This window comes from Sebastes fasciatus, chromosome 7 (genome assembly GCF_043250625.1).
Source record: "Sebastes fasciatus isolate fSebFas1 chromosome 7, fSebFas1.pri, whole genome shotgun sequence".
Lineage (NCBI taxonomy): Eukaryota > Metazoa > Chordata > Actinopteri > Perciformes > Sebastidae > Sebastes > Sebastes fasciatus.
In genome coordinates, this window is record NC_133801.1 from 33,831,827 (window position 1) to 33,850,942 (window position 19,116).

The 19,116-nt window shown below is 40.1% G+C and overlaps 1 protein-coding gene across 4 annotated transcripts in view; it reads right to left on the minus strand.

Moving 5' to 3' along the window:
- The window catches only part of cntn5 (contactin 5), a 179,035-nt gene that overhangs the window by 82,398 nt on the left and 77,521 nt on the right, over nucleotides 1-19,116 (minus strand). For all 4 annotated transcript variants that reach the window (XM_074640435.1, XM_074640434.1, XM_074640433.1 and 1 more), the window contains exons 5-6: nucleotides 14,542-14,665; nucleotides 14,261-14,436 (exon numbers count right to left, since the gene is read on the minus strand). In XM_074640435.1, coding sequence (XP_074496536.1) covers nucleotides 14,261-14,436; nucleotides 14,542-14,665 — 300 coding nt within the window. The remainder of the gene's footprint in view (nucleotides 1-14,260; nucleotides 14,437-14,541; nucleotides 14,666-19,116) is intronic.

Here is a 19,116-nt window from a genome sequence, read left to right on the forward strand (position 1 = left end):
ACAGAGTGTGTTTTTGTGCTACGTTAGCTTCTGTAGCTCTGCTGGTAGCTTCGTGCTCGCCGCCGCTCTGTCATTGCGTCATGACTTTTGCGAGTGTAAGACAGTGTGTGTGTGTGTGTGTGTGGCGGAGGGGAGTGCGGGTTTGTCGGTGGCGTTCTAGCTGTGAACGTAGGTGTAGCAGTGTGTGTACAGTTTATTTGTCGGTGGATAAATGCCACGAGGCTACAACTCCTCCGCTCCGCTCAAGAGAGCCAGAGACCGGAGCTACCTTCCTGTATCTGTAACTCCGGCTCCGCCTCTTAAGGTGGGCTGTTAAGGTGGACCAGCTTTTCTCCTTTAAGAGACGAGCCGCTCCTCTGAGTTTTTCTCAGCTTTTTAATTAATTATTAATATTTATTTTAACCGTTTTAACCGATAGCGTTAATCGGTTAAAGTTCTTAACGTCGGTTAACGGTTAAACGGTTAATTATTAACATCCCTAGGTGCACCCAAAATATTTCACTGTGCCTTTTGGCGCCGCAATGATATATTTTATGGTTTTGTCAGTTCCCATAGGCCTACACTAGGGACACGATACCAGAAACTTAGCAGTCGATACCAGTACCAGAGTAATTCCATGATTCTCGATACCAATTTGATACCCTGGTAAAAAACTAAATTAAAACAATAAATCCCATGTGCATCAACCTCCACACCTATATTACTGTTTGCATACTGGTTTTTGTTCGGAAGTTAAAAGGGTCATAATTCCCTCTCTATTATCTATTTTATATTGCTGTGAAAACATCTCCTTCAAACAACTGGATTTATTCAAGTTTCTCGCCAAAAACTACATTTTACTAGATTACATTCGAAAGCGTCATAATAACGTTAGAAATTACCTCCGCCCAATACAAATTTTTACTGAATTGACCCTGAACGCACCATAATAATGACAAAGTAGCATTATCAATAGTGAGTTTACTGCGTCCCAAAGAGTCTACCTACGGTACCGTCAGGTATCCACGTTTACATATTACGTTGGTATAAGAGCAGCTTAATGTAACGTGTGCGTGCGAGTGTGTGGTCAAGTGACAGAGAGAGTTGTGCTCAGAGCAGATCAGCTGATCATCGGAGCAGAGAAGAAATTAGCGGTAAAGTTGTGTCGTGTTATTAAATGTAGAGTGTGACACATGGTGCCTTCAAATGGGGTCGTGTTTACCGTGTTTAAAAGTTGGGCCCATGTGAACGCACCCTCATGTCGTATTCACGACCTCGGAAGTGGAAAGTTTCTGAAAAGTCTGAGTTGTCCGACTTGTGATGTGTTTTTTCATGTTGACCGAAATGGCGGAAGTTATGGAAGTTATTTTTTCGGTGCATAATAAGTTAATATATTGTAATTTTTGCCGTATATTGTTTTTCTTCGTAATTTTATGACATGTCTGAGGAAAACGTTGATATTTCCAGCGGCCTCTTCTTTTTCCTCTGTCATTATATCTTTGCATTTACTGCATTATGTTACCCACTTGCTAGCTTGCTAAATCATTAGCCTCTGTGGCTTCTAGTAACGTTTATATTGTTGTTGCTTAGCAGCGGAGTTCTCACGAATTAACCACTTGAACGCCAAGCATATCGTGTACACGACTTCCCATGTCGTAAAAACAAGCTCACGAGTTTCATGTGAAGGCACCAACGCACGCACGCACGCACGCACACACGCACGCACGCACGCACGCACACACACACACACACTTTTTGCTCTCCCCACTAGTGAAATGAATCTGGCGCCTCTGATCAGGATTAGGCATCTAACCGGGGACAGGTGGCGGAGCGGTTACCTTCGCCCGCCGGTGATGTCGGTCTGGGCCTTTCAGGGCCGGGAACAGGTGGAACGAGCATCGCAGCATTTTCCTTGACGAAAAACAATCACTAGTTCTCTACATTTTGGATTATCGGTATGTTTTATGGTTGTGATGTTGCTTGAGGAGGAGTACAGGGTGTGGTTTGACCCATACACACACACACATAGACAGACCTGTCAGGTGCACCGGTGCGACCAATGAAAATATTTAGTCGCACTCGACAGATTTTGGGTCACACTCTGGAGCCCTGTCAATCCTATCATCTGGGCCCGTTTGCTATGTGACTAGTGTTGATGTATTTGTGATAACAACCTGCAACCAGGGAATGAAGAGCCACTGATTGTCACCATGTCACCATGTTCACTATTGATTCACCAGCAGCAGTCACCACCCTATATTTTTTTTGTCAGTGTGACCACCTTGTACCTCGTTTTCCTTTTTAATTCGTGGATCAATGTTCTCTACTGTAGCTTTAATGAGCAAATAAATGAAAAGTAGACTTTTCAACTATTGAGAAAAAGTGGAAGGTCTGAAATGAATGAGTGAGTAAATAAGTGAATAAAAAACACAAAGATGGATACACCAACTGTCTACGGACTATTGACCAAGTGTTTTTACATTCAACTGCTGTAAATACTGACCTACAACACGGCTGATGTACTTGGCAGCAAGCAGATGAGGGCTGCACCGATATCGGATCGGATATCGGGCCAATACTGACTCAAATACCTGGATGGGATATCGGTGATATGGGATCTATTCAATACAATTCTATGTTTATATACTATGACATTATATACTGGAATTTTAATTCTTGTTTAAGTTTTGACCAATTTGTTGCTGCATTAAAAAGGTTTACACTTGAAGTGTAATTCCTGTACAATTTATTAATTTGATAATAAATAACAATTCCCTAAACTTGTATCTATGTATTTATTCGTTACATTCTGTTTTACAAAGTTAGGGAAGTGATGTTTAAGTCAAGCCCGATGTCGCCTTATACAAAAGAAGAGCCCAAAAGAATGATCCCAGTCGCTTCCACACAGTGAGGCATACAGCTTATTAATTAAACACTGGTATCAGATCGGTACTCGGTATCGGACCGATACCCAAAGCCCAGATATCGCTGTTAGGAATGAAGTTCGGATCGGTGCATCCCTAATCCAGATGTGTGTTTCTGTGGATATTCCTTCCCCTTCAATTATTCAACCAGGCTACATATGGTGGAAACATGAGTCTTCTTAGAAAGCTTGCCTATTCTAATAAATATTGAATGCAATTTTTGTCTTTAAGGATTTCCATTTTACTACTCTATAACCAACTGCTATAGCATGATAACAATTCAACCTACAGTACAGTATATCCAGTTTAAGAGACCCATTACACTTGTGTTGAAAACACCCAGTAATAGGGGAGGACTTTCCTGGGAAACATCTCCAGGCACACGGGAAATTATACATTATACATTTTACATTTCAGGCAGCAGCAACACTGCTTGTTGGGAATAAATAAGTTATGGTTAGCATGAGCAGTAACAGCTGCCATAACAAAAAAAAACTACATACACCTACTGTGTAATTGTACAGCAATGATCACTTAATGTAAAAATACAAATAAATGCCAAGTGGAGGTTTCATTCAAAATCAAGACATCAATGTCTTATTTTCAGTGTCATCAATGCAGCATTTATGTGTTATGGAACATTGAGATGATTTCCCTTTGCAAACTCCATTTATGTAAGTGAGTCAATATTAATGACTTTTTAATCATATGAAAACAGCATGGTCATTAAAGTTAACCTATGTCTGCATACATTTTTTAAAACCGAGACATGCGGCGATCAAATTTGCAGCACGCACCGGAGCAGATGCTCGATTCAAATCAGTTATTTCAAGATCCGTATGGATTCAATCAATGGGTATTAGCTACCGATCATCTCAGATTTGTAGAACATTTCAGAGGGGTGTGTGTGTGTGTGTCTTCCATGCTCAAGTCAAAGCATGCCATTAATTTCATTACTACTGTACTGCTCAGAGTGGCTCGATACCTGAGCCTCAGCCAGGCTCACGTCTGCAGAGAGAGAAGTCTTTGGGGAGAGATCAGAGGCCTCCTTTCTGCCTGCTGCCTTCAAAGTCACGGCTGAAAAACAGCCCAAGTGTGAGTTCAGCAGCTCAGAATTTCAAAAACAAAGTGAGAAAAAAAGCATCCTACTGAAACATCTTTGGAGAAGCGTACACGACCAGTGGATAGAATATATATATATATATATATATATATATATATATATATATATATAGAGCGTTGACTGAACCTGTCCTCTACCTCTTCACTGACTCTCTACATGTTCAGTTCGACAGCTTGACTTAACCCGCTGGACTAGAGGACTAGAGGGTATAGTGGAGTGCTGCAACGGGGACGTGACTTCAACCAGTGCCCAAAAATATTTTAGGCCAACCCGGCCCCAATTAAATAAGGCCAGCTCAGATCTACCAAAGCTAAAATTTGAACATTGGAAAAACTAAATTATCTCCTACACAACAGTGTCAATTAGGGCCATTGTAGATGAACAAACAAACAAACTAAAATAAATAAGGAGCTGGGGAAGGGGGGAAATATTCCTTAAACTCATCATTTTTAAGATTAAAGTTGGCAATTTACAAGAAAAAAACTAGGATATTCTTTGAGATTGAAGTGGTAAATTTACGAGACAAAATTTTAATATTCTCTGAGATTATAAAGTCAAAAAATCTGACATTGTGAAAACCGTGTTAACACCAGCCACCATCTGAATATCGTTGTGCCTTAAGTAGTGTCTGAGCAAGGCAAGGGTCCTGAAAGATAATTATACGATATATAATATATAATATACTATATAGCGTATAACATAGTATAATATGTAGTAATAATTATACGCTATATAATAACATGTTTGCACTCTACGGTTTATGTTACTGCAGTGTTTAACGGTGGCGTCTGTGGTGTGATGAGTTTGATCCAAACTTGCGAAGTGAAGCAATGTGGTCCCTTGACAAAATTCAAGTTTGCTTCCAATTTGTGACTTTAATCTCAGAGAATATTTCTTTTTTTCTCGTAAATTTGTGAGCTTTTTCTCCTAAATTTGCCACTTTAATCTCAGAGAATATCCAAGTTTTTTTCTCATAAATGTGTGACTTTAATCTTGAAAATTTTGAGTTCTTTCTCTGAATATTACCCCCTCCCCCAGCTCTGTAATCATATTTCGTTTTACCTATAATGGCCATAATATGCCATCGTACTCGTACTAAGTATGCCAAAATATTGTAAGCACAGAGACAAAATCTTATAACCTCTACTAATAAACTGGTAATATACTCAATACTCAACAATCATAAAAGCAGACCAGCCAGCAATGGCTTAACGAATCACAACTAACTCATTATTTTCCCTTACAGTACCTAAACATTCAGGTCGGTTGGCTAAAACTATAATATTAGACTTATTAAGCTTATTCAGCTGTATATATGAGGCCTGAATCTGACCTGAAACCTGCAAAATGTATATGGAAATTGGCAGAGTTGCAGATCTCTAGGAATTAGCATGCTCTGCTTGAAATTACAGAATGTTCTGTTTGTAATTGGGATTATAATGTTCCCCAGCTAAAAACACTGTTACAAGCACCCTGCTGACTGTATGTGATGAACATAAGTCAAATAAATAGATTTTCTATTTCAAGTCTTAACAACATATAAAGGGATATAATTACTTCTTTAAAACCCTCACAGTTTAGGAGGAGAGGAATTGCTCGTGTGTGTCTGAGCTAGTTAAAGCATTCGATGACTGTGTCAATGCATGAAAATGTGCAGCGCGAACATGAAAAGGGTGGAAAAAGTTGAGCTCCACGCTGAGTGATAAATACCCGCCATTTGTTATGCTGAAAGAGAGAGGGAAGGTTCTGCATCCAAATGTGCGCTGCAGGGCACCTCTCTTTGTTTCTGTGGCTAGTCTTTTGAAGAGTCTCATTTTAAAGAAATGGAGACCGAGTATTAGGCTATTACACATTGATGCTGTTGAATATTTGTACTGCATAACGCTGGAGAAACAGTCACACAAATGTGTCACTTCATACGCTAAACAGCCATGGATAAAATTAAAGGACAATAAATTTGGTCATGGGATGAAATGACTAGAAATGTTTTCTGAATACAGCTTACTGAAGTTCAGTAGGCAGCAATGACTAATGAGCTCTCATGTCAAGTTAAGCTTATTTAGGATTTTTTTTTAAAGAAGAAAATGTGTGATTATAGCTTTAATTTGTATTACTTGATTACAAAACCTCCAGATTTGCATTGTTGTATCAGTGATATAAACCACTATAAGCAGATTTGTTTTATAAGCAGATATTTCCTATCCACCTTATTCTCGAGGGCGTTACTGTAGAATTGATTATGGGTGTAACTTCCGGTGAGGTGGCGGAAGTAGCAGTAAGCTAGTTAGTCCCATAGGCTAACCATAGAGGCTAATTGCCAACGACGCTTCTTTTGGAAAGTAATTTGCCTTCAATTTAGCAAATCTTGCTTTATCTAAAGGAACAGTTTGTAAGATCAGAAATTGCTTGTTAACAGCGACACCTGTGGCCGTTAAGTCAGCATCCTGTTGCTCGCGCTCGCTCTACATAGACATGAACGAGCATCGCTCAAAACAGTGAGGCGACACACGTCAGCTAAAAGCACAATATCACTCTATATTTCAGCTGCTTGGCAGTAATGTTAGCTGACCAGACGAAGGTCTCTCCATGAATCAATGCTGATCCTAGTGTTGGCTTTTCCTGCTTCAGCCTCCCGACCGCGGCCGGAGGGAACAGGGGAGACGCCGGAGTTTTGGTCGGAGACGATAACGTTTCTCTCTGCGGAGCCCCGTCACTTCACAAGACACGGGAAACCTCTGTTGGTCTGGAGGAGCTGCAGCAGTTATTTCTGCACAAATGTCCACTCACTAGATATTCTCAGAGCTAAACTAACTCTTCTGCAGTGTGTAGTGTGCACGCAAGCATGTGAGAGTGGAGCGAAAGAGTGAGAACGAGCGCAGTGTGTGAGTGAAGGCAGGCAGAGGAACAGAGGAGCAGAGTACAGCAGAGACTCCGGCCCTGGAGACCAAAGCTACGGTCTCCCCCGCGTCCTCCGACCGCGGCCAGCACTGTTTAACAGACGGGCTTCACTAGATACAACTTTGCGGTTTTGGTGCTTCCGTGTAGTTTGTGTTGGAGTCTTGTCTGACCAGCGTAGCCACACGCGAGTGCGCATGGGACACCGACCCGCAATGATTTCTACGTGTAAGAAGTTACAAACAGTCCCTTTAACATATATTTAACTAATGTTAAATTTGCATTTTCCAAAACCCTGTACTGTATGTGTGCTCATTTCATTTGGTGGACAAAAAGCCAACGGAGGAAAACCCGTATCCTACTTTGTGGTAGGGCTACGAAAGACAGGTATGACTTCATGTGTAGGGAGGACACAGCGTTGGTTTAATGACAGCCAGTTACTTTTACTATTTTCTATAGTTTAAAATGTAAGGCAGTTTATGGCACAGAGTCCAGAACAGCATTAGACTAAAATAGTTAAAGTTATCTGTGTGTAGAAAAAAGAAAACCTTGTTACTATGGAAGTACTGATATGTCTCAGAGCTTTTCAGATTGTTCAACGCTTTACCGTCTGTAGCAACAGAGTCAATAGTGTACGTTATCTGAGGCCACTTCTTCAGATCGTCCTCCCAGCCCTCCATAGTAGAAGGCAGAGCTATGATCACATTATCCCGTTTGAGGTGTAATAGGTGGTTTTTCCAGATGTTTTACTATATTGTTTAATACAATCGCTCTAGGAGAGAGGACTAGTGTACTGCTATCATGGAAAACGCCGGTTCCGGTTCAGTGACATGACGCGCTGGAAGTTGCGCGCATTATTCACGCAAGGCATCATTGGGGCTAGGAATAAGGTGGATACATACTGTACATATTTGTTTGTATTAAAATCTCTAGTATTTAAACTATATTCACTAAAAAAATCTTTCAATGTTCCTTTAACAGTGTGATGATACTATTTGCCACCATTACACAAAGAGTCATTTATTCTCCCACACAGACATTTCTGACTGGTGGTTGAGATGTTGGATTTCTTGCTGACTCACTAGTAGAATTGAGATAGCCACACATGTTTATTCAGTGAGTGATATTTCAGGGATGTGGCTCCAAACCCCCCAGGCCACAGAAAATTTGGTACTGTGCCGCACTGCAAGGAAATGATGATGTGATTTAGCAACAGAGAGGAGTATTAATGATATAATTACAGGCTATTTTTTGCTGTAATACCTTGAGCTTAGCGCAGTGTCTGTGCTGCATCTTTCCACATTACGCCCTGTCACGCCCCCAACAACAGGATACTGACTGACCTTTTAATAGGACTAGAAAATCCAATTCTGTGCAAAGGTGGCTTGGGTGAAGCTGATGTGTGTGGCCATCATCTCATCTGACGCACCTGCCAATCAACCGAACATGATCCCCAACATACCCTCTGCTTAAAGGAACAGTGTGTAACATTTCAGGAGATCTGTTAGCAGAGATGGAATATAATATTCTTAACTATGTTTTCATTAGTGTATAATCACCTGAAACTAAAAGTTGTTGTGTTTCGTTAGCTTAGAATGAGCCCTTCATATCTACATAGGGAGCAGGTCCTCTTCACAGAGTCCGCCATGTTGCTCCACAATATTTCTACAGTAGCTCAGAACGGACAAACCAAACACTGGCTCTAGAGGGAGCCTTTTACGTTTTTACATTACCTGATTCACTAAGCGTTGATTTTTAGGAGATTATGTGTTGAATCGTTCCTGTGCATCTCTCTGTCTGTCCAAGGCTTATCTAACATACTACTGGACCCATCAGCCCGATATTGTTTGTGCTCATTTATGACTATGTGCTGAAGGACCTCTCGTTGTTGCGGTGATTTACACTTTTTGAGAAACATATTTTATTGACTGTCGCATACGGTCATTGACTGCTGACTCCTCACTCCTCACTCCTCTTAACTGAACAGTAGGGGCTGGACTACTCTTGTTTCCTCCAGGGATTAGGAATTGTGCTATCCAGATTTGCAAGAATGTTGGTTCAGTAGTATTCCTGAAATATCTATTTTTCCATCAATACTGATGAAAATGTATTTTTCTTAGATTTTTGGGTTGCTGAAAAAAAAAAAAAAATCCTGACAATGACTGATCATCTCTGACTACATACATGCTGAAAATCATACTCATACTCCCCATGGTCTAGTGTTAAAAAAGTTAACAACAATCGCAATAAATCGTAATGTAGAATCGCAATACTTAAAAAATCGCAATACATACTGAATCGGCAGCCGAGTATGGTTATTATTATTATTGTCTAGTGGCAGTAAATGTACAGTTCAGGTTACAGCTTGGCCATGAATAACACTGCAAAAAACAAAACAAAAATATAAAAGTTCCTGTGTCTTGCTTCCCAGCTGCTGGGCTAAAGAGAAGGCAGAGAGAGTCTGTGGGATTTCACACCGGAGCAGAGTCCAGAGAGCAGCACACTCTGCTCCGCCTGGGTTGCAAAACATAGATAAATATATTTATTCAGTGCCTTTTTATTGGGCATCAACCCTGTGTTTACGCACGTACTGTAGAAAAAAATAGACTCGAAGCGTGAAGCTCTTCAGGTCGCAGTTATGCCCGTGAGACAGCTGCATAGATTAAAATGAGAGCGTACCTGTTGCGTAAGACGTGCAAGTGAAACACGTCTGATGCGCTTTACAGAATGAACAACTGCAGTCATCTTTGTCCAATGAAAAAAGAAGTGAATGATAGCTGGTTAACTTCAACAATTTTAAATGCACAATAAAGAAGATGAATTGAAAATAGGGCTGGGCGATATGGCCTAAAAATAATATTGCGATATTTTTAGGCTTTATCGCGATACACGATATATATCGCGATATTTTCAAATATCCTCTAAGCACTTCATAAATGCTTGATTTAACCTTTTGATGCATACAATCAACAATACAATCACACCAATATGATGATTCTTGTAGTCCCTGCAGTATATGTCTGCATTAAAACATTCTTAAGTGTAAAGTAACTTATTGTCATGTTTACCAGTAAGCTCTTATAACATTGCTCATAATACAGATTATTATTTTCCCACTAGTGTAGAAAGACTCACCAATCGCGAGGTGCAGCCTAAAGCCAAAGCAGTCTTGTCCACTTATTCAGGCTCACAGCTTTGGCGAGCACTTGACGAGCTTTTTGTAAGTTCCATGACATGAGATCATCCTTTAAACCTTGCGCGATTTTCTCACCCGTGTGATCAAACGGGAAGAAGCTTGTTTGAAAGCAATTACTCTTCAACTCCCAGTTGTCGATGTAATGTACAGTGATACTCAGCCAGGTATGGCTCACACATTCTACTGGACCACAGGTCGGTAGATGTGGAGAAGTGGGTCACCTCTGTTAGCTGGTTGGTCAACTTTTCTCTCAGTGAAATGTAGAACTCCGATAGAGCTTTCTCCGCAAAAGATTTGCGACCAGGCAGTTCATATTTTGAATCAAGTGTCTTAATGAGTCTTTTGAATCCGGGCTTTTCAACTACGCTAACCAGATGTATTTGGTTACAGCGGCCGTGATTTCTTTCTTTTTTTTGCACTTTTTTTGTCATGTGGGATTGCTTTGGAAAGCGAGGAAGCCAGAGTCATTTGCTTCTTGGCTGGTTCTGCTTGCTTTAGTCGTGTCTTTCGCTTTCTCCGGGCTAGCTCCTCCTCTCTCCGCTGCTTCCCTCCAGACAAAAACACTCCGGCCGCATACGTCACACCTACTCGCCCACGAGAGAGGTCTGGATTGGCACGGAGTCCGTGACGTATCTGTGTCTGTGAGAGGGAGCCATAGGCCGTAGAAGAGAGGGAGAGAAGGAAATGCCAAAGCGAGTCTCATGCCGGCGGGGTGGCTTAAATACATTACATGACAATTTTTAGTCGATGTTCACGATATCGTCATTTATACACCGCGCTTGGGACAAGCCGCGATACATCGACTATATTCGACGGTCCGCTTAGGACCATTTTAGAACGAGGGGAGACCAAGTGTCTTTGTTTGATAACATTGACGGTAAAGTTAGGTTAGGCTTAAAAAAAAAAAAGACAGAGAAAAAAGATAAAGAGATTGCGAGAGCGAGCTTTAACGGTAGAAGAGGGAGACGTCGCGGCGGTGCTGTGAGTGAGAGAAAGAAAAATTGTTTTCTGATTGTGTCACAGCTTTAACGTTCTAAAGCCCAAATATAATAATAATATAATATAGTTGAAAAGCAGTTCCAGGGACTAAAAAACTCGCGGGAACTTTTGGTGGAAACCTGGCTTTAGAATCTGATGGATAATATTGTGTCAAGCAAATGCACGGCATTTATGCAAAACTAAAAATAGCTGCCCATGTCTCAGCTTGAAGCTCAGACTAATAAATGAGTGCCTACATCTTACATTACTCATTTTCAGGCGAGTTAAATTTTTCAGGAAAGCTCAATTTTTTTTACATACAGATTTCATGCTGGACTGGAGAGGGGGAGGAAAGATCTGGACAGTTGAGAGGACAGATAAGTGTACATGTTGTAGAGGTGCAGCTTCTGTCCCTCAGAAACCAGCAGCACCTTTTTGAAGCATGTGTCTGTGCCTTACCATCTGGGCATTTCTGCCTGCCAATGCAGTCTGGCTTATATTTCATTTAGGTCTTCTTCTCATTTTTTTTTTAATCATGCTGATGCATATGAAACTTTGTGAAGGAAATAAAACAAAACAATTAAGCAAAATAAAAAACGTTGGTTCTGTTGAGCTGAAGAAAAAGGTGCTCTTATATAACAGATCTCCACTCTTTTTTTTCGTTTACATAGTTTAAGGCTATTCTCGCCATTTGTTTCCTGAGTCATTCCTGTAACAACTGTAAGTCCCCATAACAACACATGGGACCATGTCTGCACTCTACTTTCTAGCAACATTTCAGAGAGTGAGAATGGTAAGCTCCCTGTAGACATGCCAATATGGCAATTATGGTCATTGCTCCTGAGAAAACTGTAGAGAAAACCAACAATGTATTTTTCCTCTGAGCACAGTGCCCCTGGTCTCTCTGTGTGTGCTGCCTTAGCCTGTGATGACGTTTTGGAGTAAGGCCAGGGGATTACCGGGGGAAGAAATGTGCTTTTTGCTCTCATTTACCATTGAGACATGGCATTTGAGGGCACATACCCTGTTAGCAGTGCAACTCAACAGTATCAGATGGAGCCGTTGGGAACTAAACTCAGCAACAGAACCATACTGGAGACGGCGTAGTGTTTATTTACCCCTGGAACCAAACAGGTTCGTTTTAAGTCGGAGAGACATAGAGCTTGCAGCTAATTATTTGCTTCATATGAGAGCCAGGTTCTTCACACTCTAAGTCTGACAGACTAAAATGTACATTTTTCAACGGAGACATACAGAGCTACACGCTACTGTATGGAGTATATCAAATATATTATTAGTAGGCCTGTCAAAGTTAACGCGATAATAACACGTTAACGCAAATTTGTTTTAATGTCACTCGTTTTCTAACGCATTAACGCAACTTGCGATTTTTAGGTTGTAGCAGGCTCAGTTGTAAAGCTAGAGTGAAGTTACTGGCATCATATGAAACCAGAAAAACTAAAGGAATCCATTGGTACCATACTACATACATGTTGCAAAATAGGCTAAATAACGCTAAAAAACTTACGCTAAATTCGCTAAGTTATAGTCAAGTCAGCACACTGATACACTGACAGCTGATGTTGCCCGTTGGGCTGCAGTTTGCCATGTTATCATTTCAGTGATTTGTATACATACATGTGTACACACATACATAATCGCACATTTTTTAGCTGTTCAAAATGTACCTTAAAGGGAGTTTTATCAAGTATTTAATACTCTTATCAACATGGGAGTGGACAAATATACTGCTTTATGCAAATGTATGTATATATTTATTATTGAAAATCAATTAGCAACACAAAACAATGAAAGATATTGTGCAGAAACCCTCAAAGGTACTGCATTTAGCATACAAAATATGCTCAAGTTAGGGATGTCCATAATTAACCGTTTAACCGTTAACCGACATTAAGCATTTTAACCGATTAACGCTATCTATTAAAACGGTTAAAAGAAATGTTAATAATGAACTCAAAAGCTGAGCGGCTCAGAGGAGCGGCTCGTCTCTTTAAGGAGAAAAGCTGGTCCACCTTAACAGCCCACCTTAAGAGGCAGAGCCGGAGTTGCCGGTTACAGGAAGTCGGCTCCGGTCTCTTCAGCTTTGTTGAGCGGAGCGGAGGAGTTGTAGTTTCGTAGCATTTATTCACCGACAAATAAACTGTACACACACTGCTACACCTACGTTCACAGCTAGAACGCCACCAACAACCTCACACTCACCGCCAACACATACACACAAGGTCTGTTGGAAACTCCCTAAAGATACTCAAACTACGTGTGCGGCGGCGAGCACGAAGCCTCCGGCAATGCTAGAGCTGCTAACGTAGCACAAACACACACACTGTTTGACAATCACTAAAGTTATGCCGGACAGACACACAGCTGACAACCTGCTAAACTAAACTAAATGTGCGGTGGAGACTTTAACTGGGAAAGTGGCTGCATGTCCGCGACACTACACGCAGCATCGTAGCTGCTAAGTTAACGCTCCCGGACGGTGAACTGAGGACTCCCGTCGACGAATATCTGTTGTGCTCCTGCAGCTGGTACACCGCTGAATGCGAGGCACAAATCTTGTCGGTTAACGGTTAATAGTCGGTTAACGAGGGTCGGTTATCGGTTAAGACAATTTTTCAAAATTAGCATCCCTAGCTCAAATCATAACATGGCAAACTGCAGCCCAACAGGCAACAACAGCTGTCAGTGTGTCAGTGTGCTGACTTGACTATGACTTGCCCAAAACTGCATGTGATTATCATAAAGTCTAAATGTCTGTAAAGGGGAGACTCGTGGGTACCCATAGAACCCATTTACATTCACATATCTGGAGGTCAGAGGTCAAGGGACCCCTGTGAAAATGGCCATGCCAGTTTTTCCTCTCCAAAATTGCAGCATTATTTAACCTAAAGATAGTATGACATAATTGGCACTAATGGATTTATTAGGTTTTCTAGTTTCATATACCAGTATCCTCACTCTAGCTTTAAAACTAAGCCCGCTACAACCTCCAAAAGATCGTTTGCGTTATTGCATTAAAGAAATTAGTGCCGTTAAAATAAATTTGCGCCAACGCGTTATTATGGTGTTAACTCTGACAGCCCTGATTAGTAGCCCTGATGTATGTAGAATTATACAAATGTTTGAATGAATAAATTTACTCACATGCAAACTGCAAAAGAGCGTCTCGACCTAGGACGGTCCCAAAGCTGTTCTCTGCTTTACACTGGTACTTTCCATAGTCAGTGATCTCACTCGCATTGGTTATAACAAAGTTTCCATCGATGAAGCTGTAGCGATAGTCTGCCTCTGCATCCACTTCTGTCCCATTGATGTACCACCTGGAAAAAAACATAAGAAGAATAGGAGATTTTAATACATTTGTGATGAATGGCACGCTAATGAGCAGTGAAAGTAGGACCGCAATTAGGAGACATATGTCACACCTGTATGTGGGTGGTGGATTCCCCCGTGCTTCACAGTGCATCACCACTTTCTTTTCATCAGAATCCAAAGGGAAAATAACATCGTCTGGCTCGTGGATAAAAACAGGCCCAAACTCTTCACTTTCTATGGGGGGAAAAAGAGATAAAGACAAGGATGATTGCAATTATCACATCAGGAGCGCCACTCAGTTTTAACATCCAATTACTTTTTCTATTATTCCCCCAGTTTGGTTAGTGCATATTTCCTCCCAAACATCTATTATAGGAAACGAGAGAAAAGGAAGATGTGCAGCTCCATGTTGAGATGGAATTATAAACAACAAAGTAGCAATAACTAGCATGACATTCTGCAGCAGACAATAGATGTTTTTTGACAGGTGATGACACTATGTGATATATTATACAACTGATCTGGTTGTTCAAGATTGGATTCCAGTGATCCTCAAAGTCGGAGTCTAAATTCGTTTTCAGTGAGAAAGCCTGGAGGCTGTTGTTCTTCTAAAGGAGAAAAAACAACTTCTTAAGTTGGAAGTGTTGTGATGATACAGTTAACCTGGCTGGACATGATTCACGTGTATAGAAAATGTCACACCTTAAAACTCAACCTTAAAGCTATCATCCAATAACTTTTACATCTTTTGGACTCGCTTTTATCTGCCTTGAGGTGCCAAGTGATGAGCCAACAATGCTGTTAACACACTGTGTCCCAGCTTTGCAATAATATTTCTTGGCCAGGTTTGGGTGTGAACACATCTGCCGTCTCTCTGGTTTGTTTCCCACGATGACCCTGAATTCACATCTCACATTAATGCACATATGTTCAAACAGTAATGCGATAGTAAATATGTAACATAAGTAAGATCCTGTTAGTACATTTGTACCAACATATTATTCATAATTTCTTTTAATTCATATATTTCCATCCTTTTAAAGAATAATTTGACCGACCCATCACTGAAAATATTTGTCAAGGAGGGAATGTTCCAGCAACCCCATCTCCTTTTGTTGTCAGTCCTCCAGCACTGTTTACTATCCTCCTAATAGTCTGTGGCAGACTTTTATTTTTTCATAACAAGCTCTGGAAGCAAAATTACAAGAAACAAAAAAATGCCCCCATTTGGGACTCAGACATTGTTAAATTCTGGGCAACTACTGTTACTACTAGTTCTTATCTACGGGCATTAATATTGTATTACTCATAGCGTTCATGTCATAGCACAGTGCAGGTATCCCCAAAAGTAATTTGACATTTGGAGCACTGATGATTTGTCATTTGTGACACTGGGTTGCAATCCATGTGTCATATGGAGTGTGCAAAGGGAGTGCTGCCACACTTCTGTTGTTTTTGTGCCTGGAATGTAGGGGGGGGGGCAGATTGAAATAGAGCGTGATACATTTTCAGGAGTTGTTAATAACCGTGGTTATGGAAAGTGGAGAGGTACATGCACATTGGAATCAGATCACCCTTTATAAAATAGGCTTTCATGGCAGTGTTTTGAAGATTAATCATACAAATACCCAGAGGAACAAAGATAAAAGGTATACATGTATCACAGACAACATCAATCAGTTTGTGACACTGGTATGTATTAAAACATCACTGTCAGAAATGTAAATTGAAAGATGTTTTACAATATTGTTAGCACAGAAAAAAATAAAGACTACAGTTGGGATTAGACAAGCAAGCAGGTCCAAGGCAAGACTAAATGACCAAAGAAATATCTTTTAATTGCATTAAAAAAACAAAAAAGATTAAGGCTGGCAAAGTTAATACAATAATAACTTATTAATGCAAAGTTGTTTTAACACCACTAATTCTTTTATCGATTAACGCAACTTGCGATTTTTTGGTTGTAGCGGGCTCAGATTTAAAGCTAGACTGAAGATACAGGTATCATATGAAACTAGAAAGGAAGGAATCCATTGGTAACAACCATGTATTACTAGCTTGTCGCGAAGGAGGTTAAATACCGCTCCAAACTTCCGCTAAATTTTGGCGAGGAAAAACTGGCAGGGCCATTTTCAAAGGGGTCCCTTGACCTCTGACCTCCAGATATGTGAATGTAAATGGGTTCTATGGGTACCCACGAGTCTCCCCTTTACAGACATGCCCACTTTATGATAATCACATGCAGTTTGGGGGCAAGTCATAGTCAAGTCAGCACACTGACACACTGACAGCTGTTGTTGCCTGTTGGGCTGCAGTTTGCCATTATATCAATTTAGCATATTGTTTTATTGCTAAATGCAGTACCTGTGAGGGTTTCTGGACAATATTTGTCATTGTTTTGTGTTGATAATTGATTTCCAATAATAAATATATACATACATTTGCATAAAACAAGCATATTTGCCTACTCCCATGTTGATAAGAGTAGTAAATACTACAAATCGTCCTTCAAGGTACATTTTCAAAAGATAGAAATGTGTGATTAATTAAAATGTTTAATCGATTGAAAGCCTTAGAAAAAATTCAACAATTTAAAGAATGAGATTTCCTTACTGCCTAGCAATACATTATTTAAGTTGGCATGCAGCCAGAGGATGTGTTCAAGAATGTTGTCGCAATAAAATTACCATAAAAATTAACATTGGGATATTTTTGGGTTTTTGCAGTAATGTGTTCATTGCAAGCTTTGCTTTCATAATGTTGAATTTGTGAAATGCTATTTAATACTTACAGCACAAGTATAACTACACCTAAGCTGCATGCAGCTTCTTGATCTAAGGTTGCTCCTTGTTGGTGATTTAAAGTGGTTCTCATGTAAGATCTGAACTCTCCTGCGTCCACACATCGATATATTTTCAGCTTGACAGTCCCTGTTGCAATTCTCTTCTGTTCCTTCAGAGTGCTCTCCTCTTTGATCTAGCCTTCTGTTAACACAGAAGTGATGCACTTATTGTGGAAGGTTTCCTCGGTACAGCATATTGCATCTCACAATTTCAGACTCTACAAAAGACATCGGAATCTTATGTTCTTCAGAAGAAACTGTTTCTCTGTGAGGTGATTAATTAATGAAGAATATAAGCCCAGTAAACAGATGTGTGCTCATTGTGACGGCACAGTACAGCAGCTGAATGTCTTACAGTACGTAGATATCCATGTGTTTGTTTAGAGATGTCATTACATTGAGAATTTAGGGTTTGGGTGGCATTACATTTCATCTGGTACATAAATGATGTAACAATGCAAGTCACCAGTCTTGAATACTTCTCACTATTTAAGAATGATCTGATGACAAAAACAGAATCATGGCTTTTTTTTCTCAGGGTATGTATAATCTCACCAACCCTTTGTCAGCAATTTACTGCTCCACAGAGAAATAAAAAGCTTTTGAAATAATACCCTAATCAGCGGAGGAAAATTAACTGATATTAACAAACCTTGCTGTGCATATAAAGCAAAAGCAATTCAGTGCTTGCATATTTTCTAGTGCTAACAAATAGCACTAGACTTCTATATTTCGTTATACAGCTCTCTGTCTAACCATTCATACAGAACATACATTCAATGATACCAGTTTTCTCCGTCTGCCCCCGTTTATCTTGTGGAGTGGGCCATGATGTACAGTATGATGAAATTATTTCTTTTAAAAACAAAAAAATGTCAGTTTAAACCACCAAGGCCCGGCAGAGTATCACTAGGGACGATACCGAGTGTCACAGACCACAGTCATTAACGACAAAGAATTATATATCATTAAATATGATGACTTCCGGTTCCACTTTATGTCGCATTTTCCAATTCATTTCTTTACTCTAAAATTATGGGTTGAAACGTAAAAAAAAAGGGCAACAATTCCCACAATGTTGATCTGATGTGAATGTGAACAACCTCAAATTAAAGCTGAACGTTGGCACTTTAATAAACCTCAAACTTATTGTTTCATTTGAAATCCAGTGTGCTGGAGCACAAAGCCAAAACCTCAAAGAGAGTGTCATTGTCTTTCCCCGACTGCACCGTGCTTCTGTTTTTCGGTTGAATCTGATCTAAATCAGTAAGTAATGTACAGTATAGTATACGGCCGACAGCCAGAGGAAAAGTAACGCTATGCTTTCTGCTTCAGAGGACAAGTGAAACTAACCATGGATTAGATTGACATCAAAATAGTTAAAGGGGACACTTCACCCACAAAATGACCACATTACCCGCCCTGTGTTGGCTTGAATTCTTGAAGAAAATGGAGTTTTTCTCACATCCCTCCAGGGTGAACGGAGAATCAAAAACGGAGAAAAGAGAAGAAAAATGTAGCCCCCGTTTACGTCACTATCTCAAGACTTTTCTCCGTTTTTTGATTCTCCGTTCACCGTGGAGGCATTCAAGAAAAACAAAGTTTTCTTCAAGAACTCAAGCCAACACGAGGTGAGTAATTGATATACAAATGATGGTTTTGTTGGAGAAGTATTCCTTTAATAAACGGACAATTGAAGCACAGGCATCTTATTTTCATTATAATTTAAATGATTGTGGTATAAGCATGTCAATGCAATTGGAGGTGTCCAAACATCTAAATAAATGTCATTGACGTTTACTAAAAAATAGCAATTGAAGTTAATTGTACTTCTGTTTTTAGG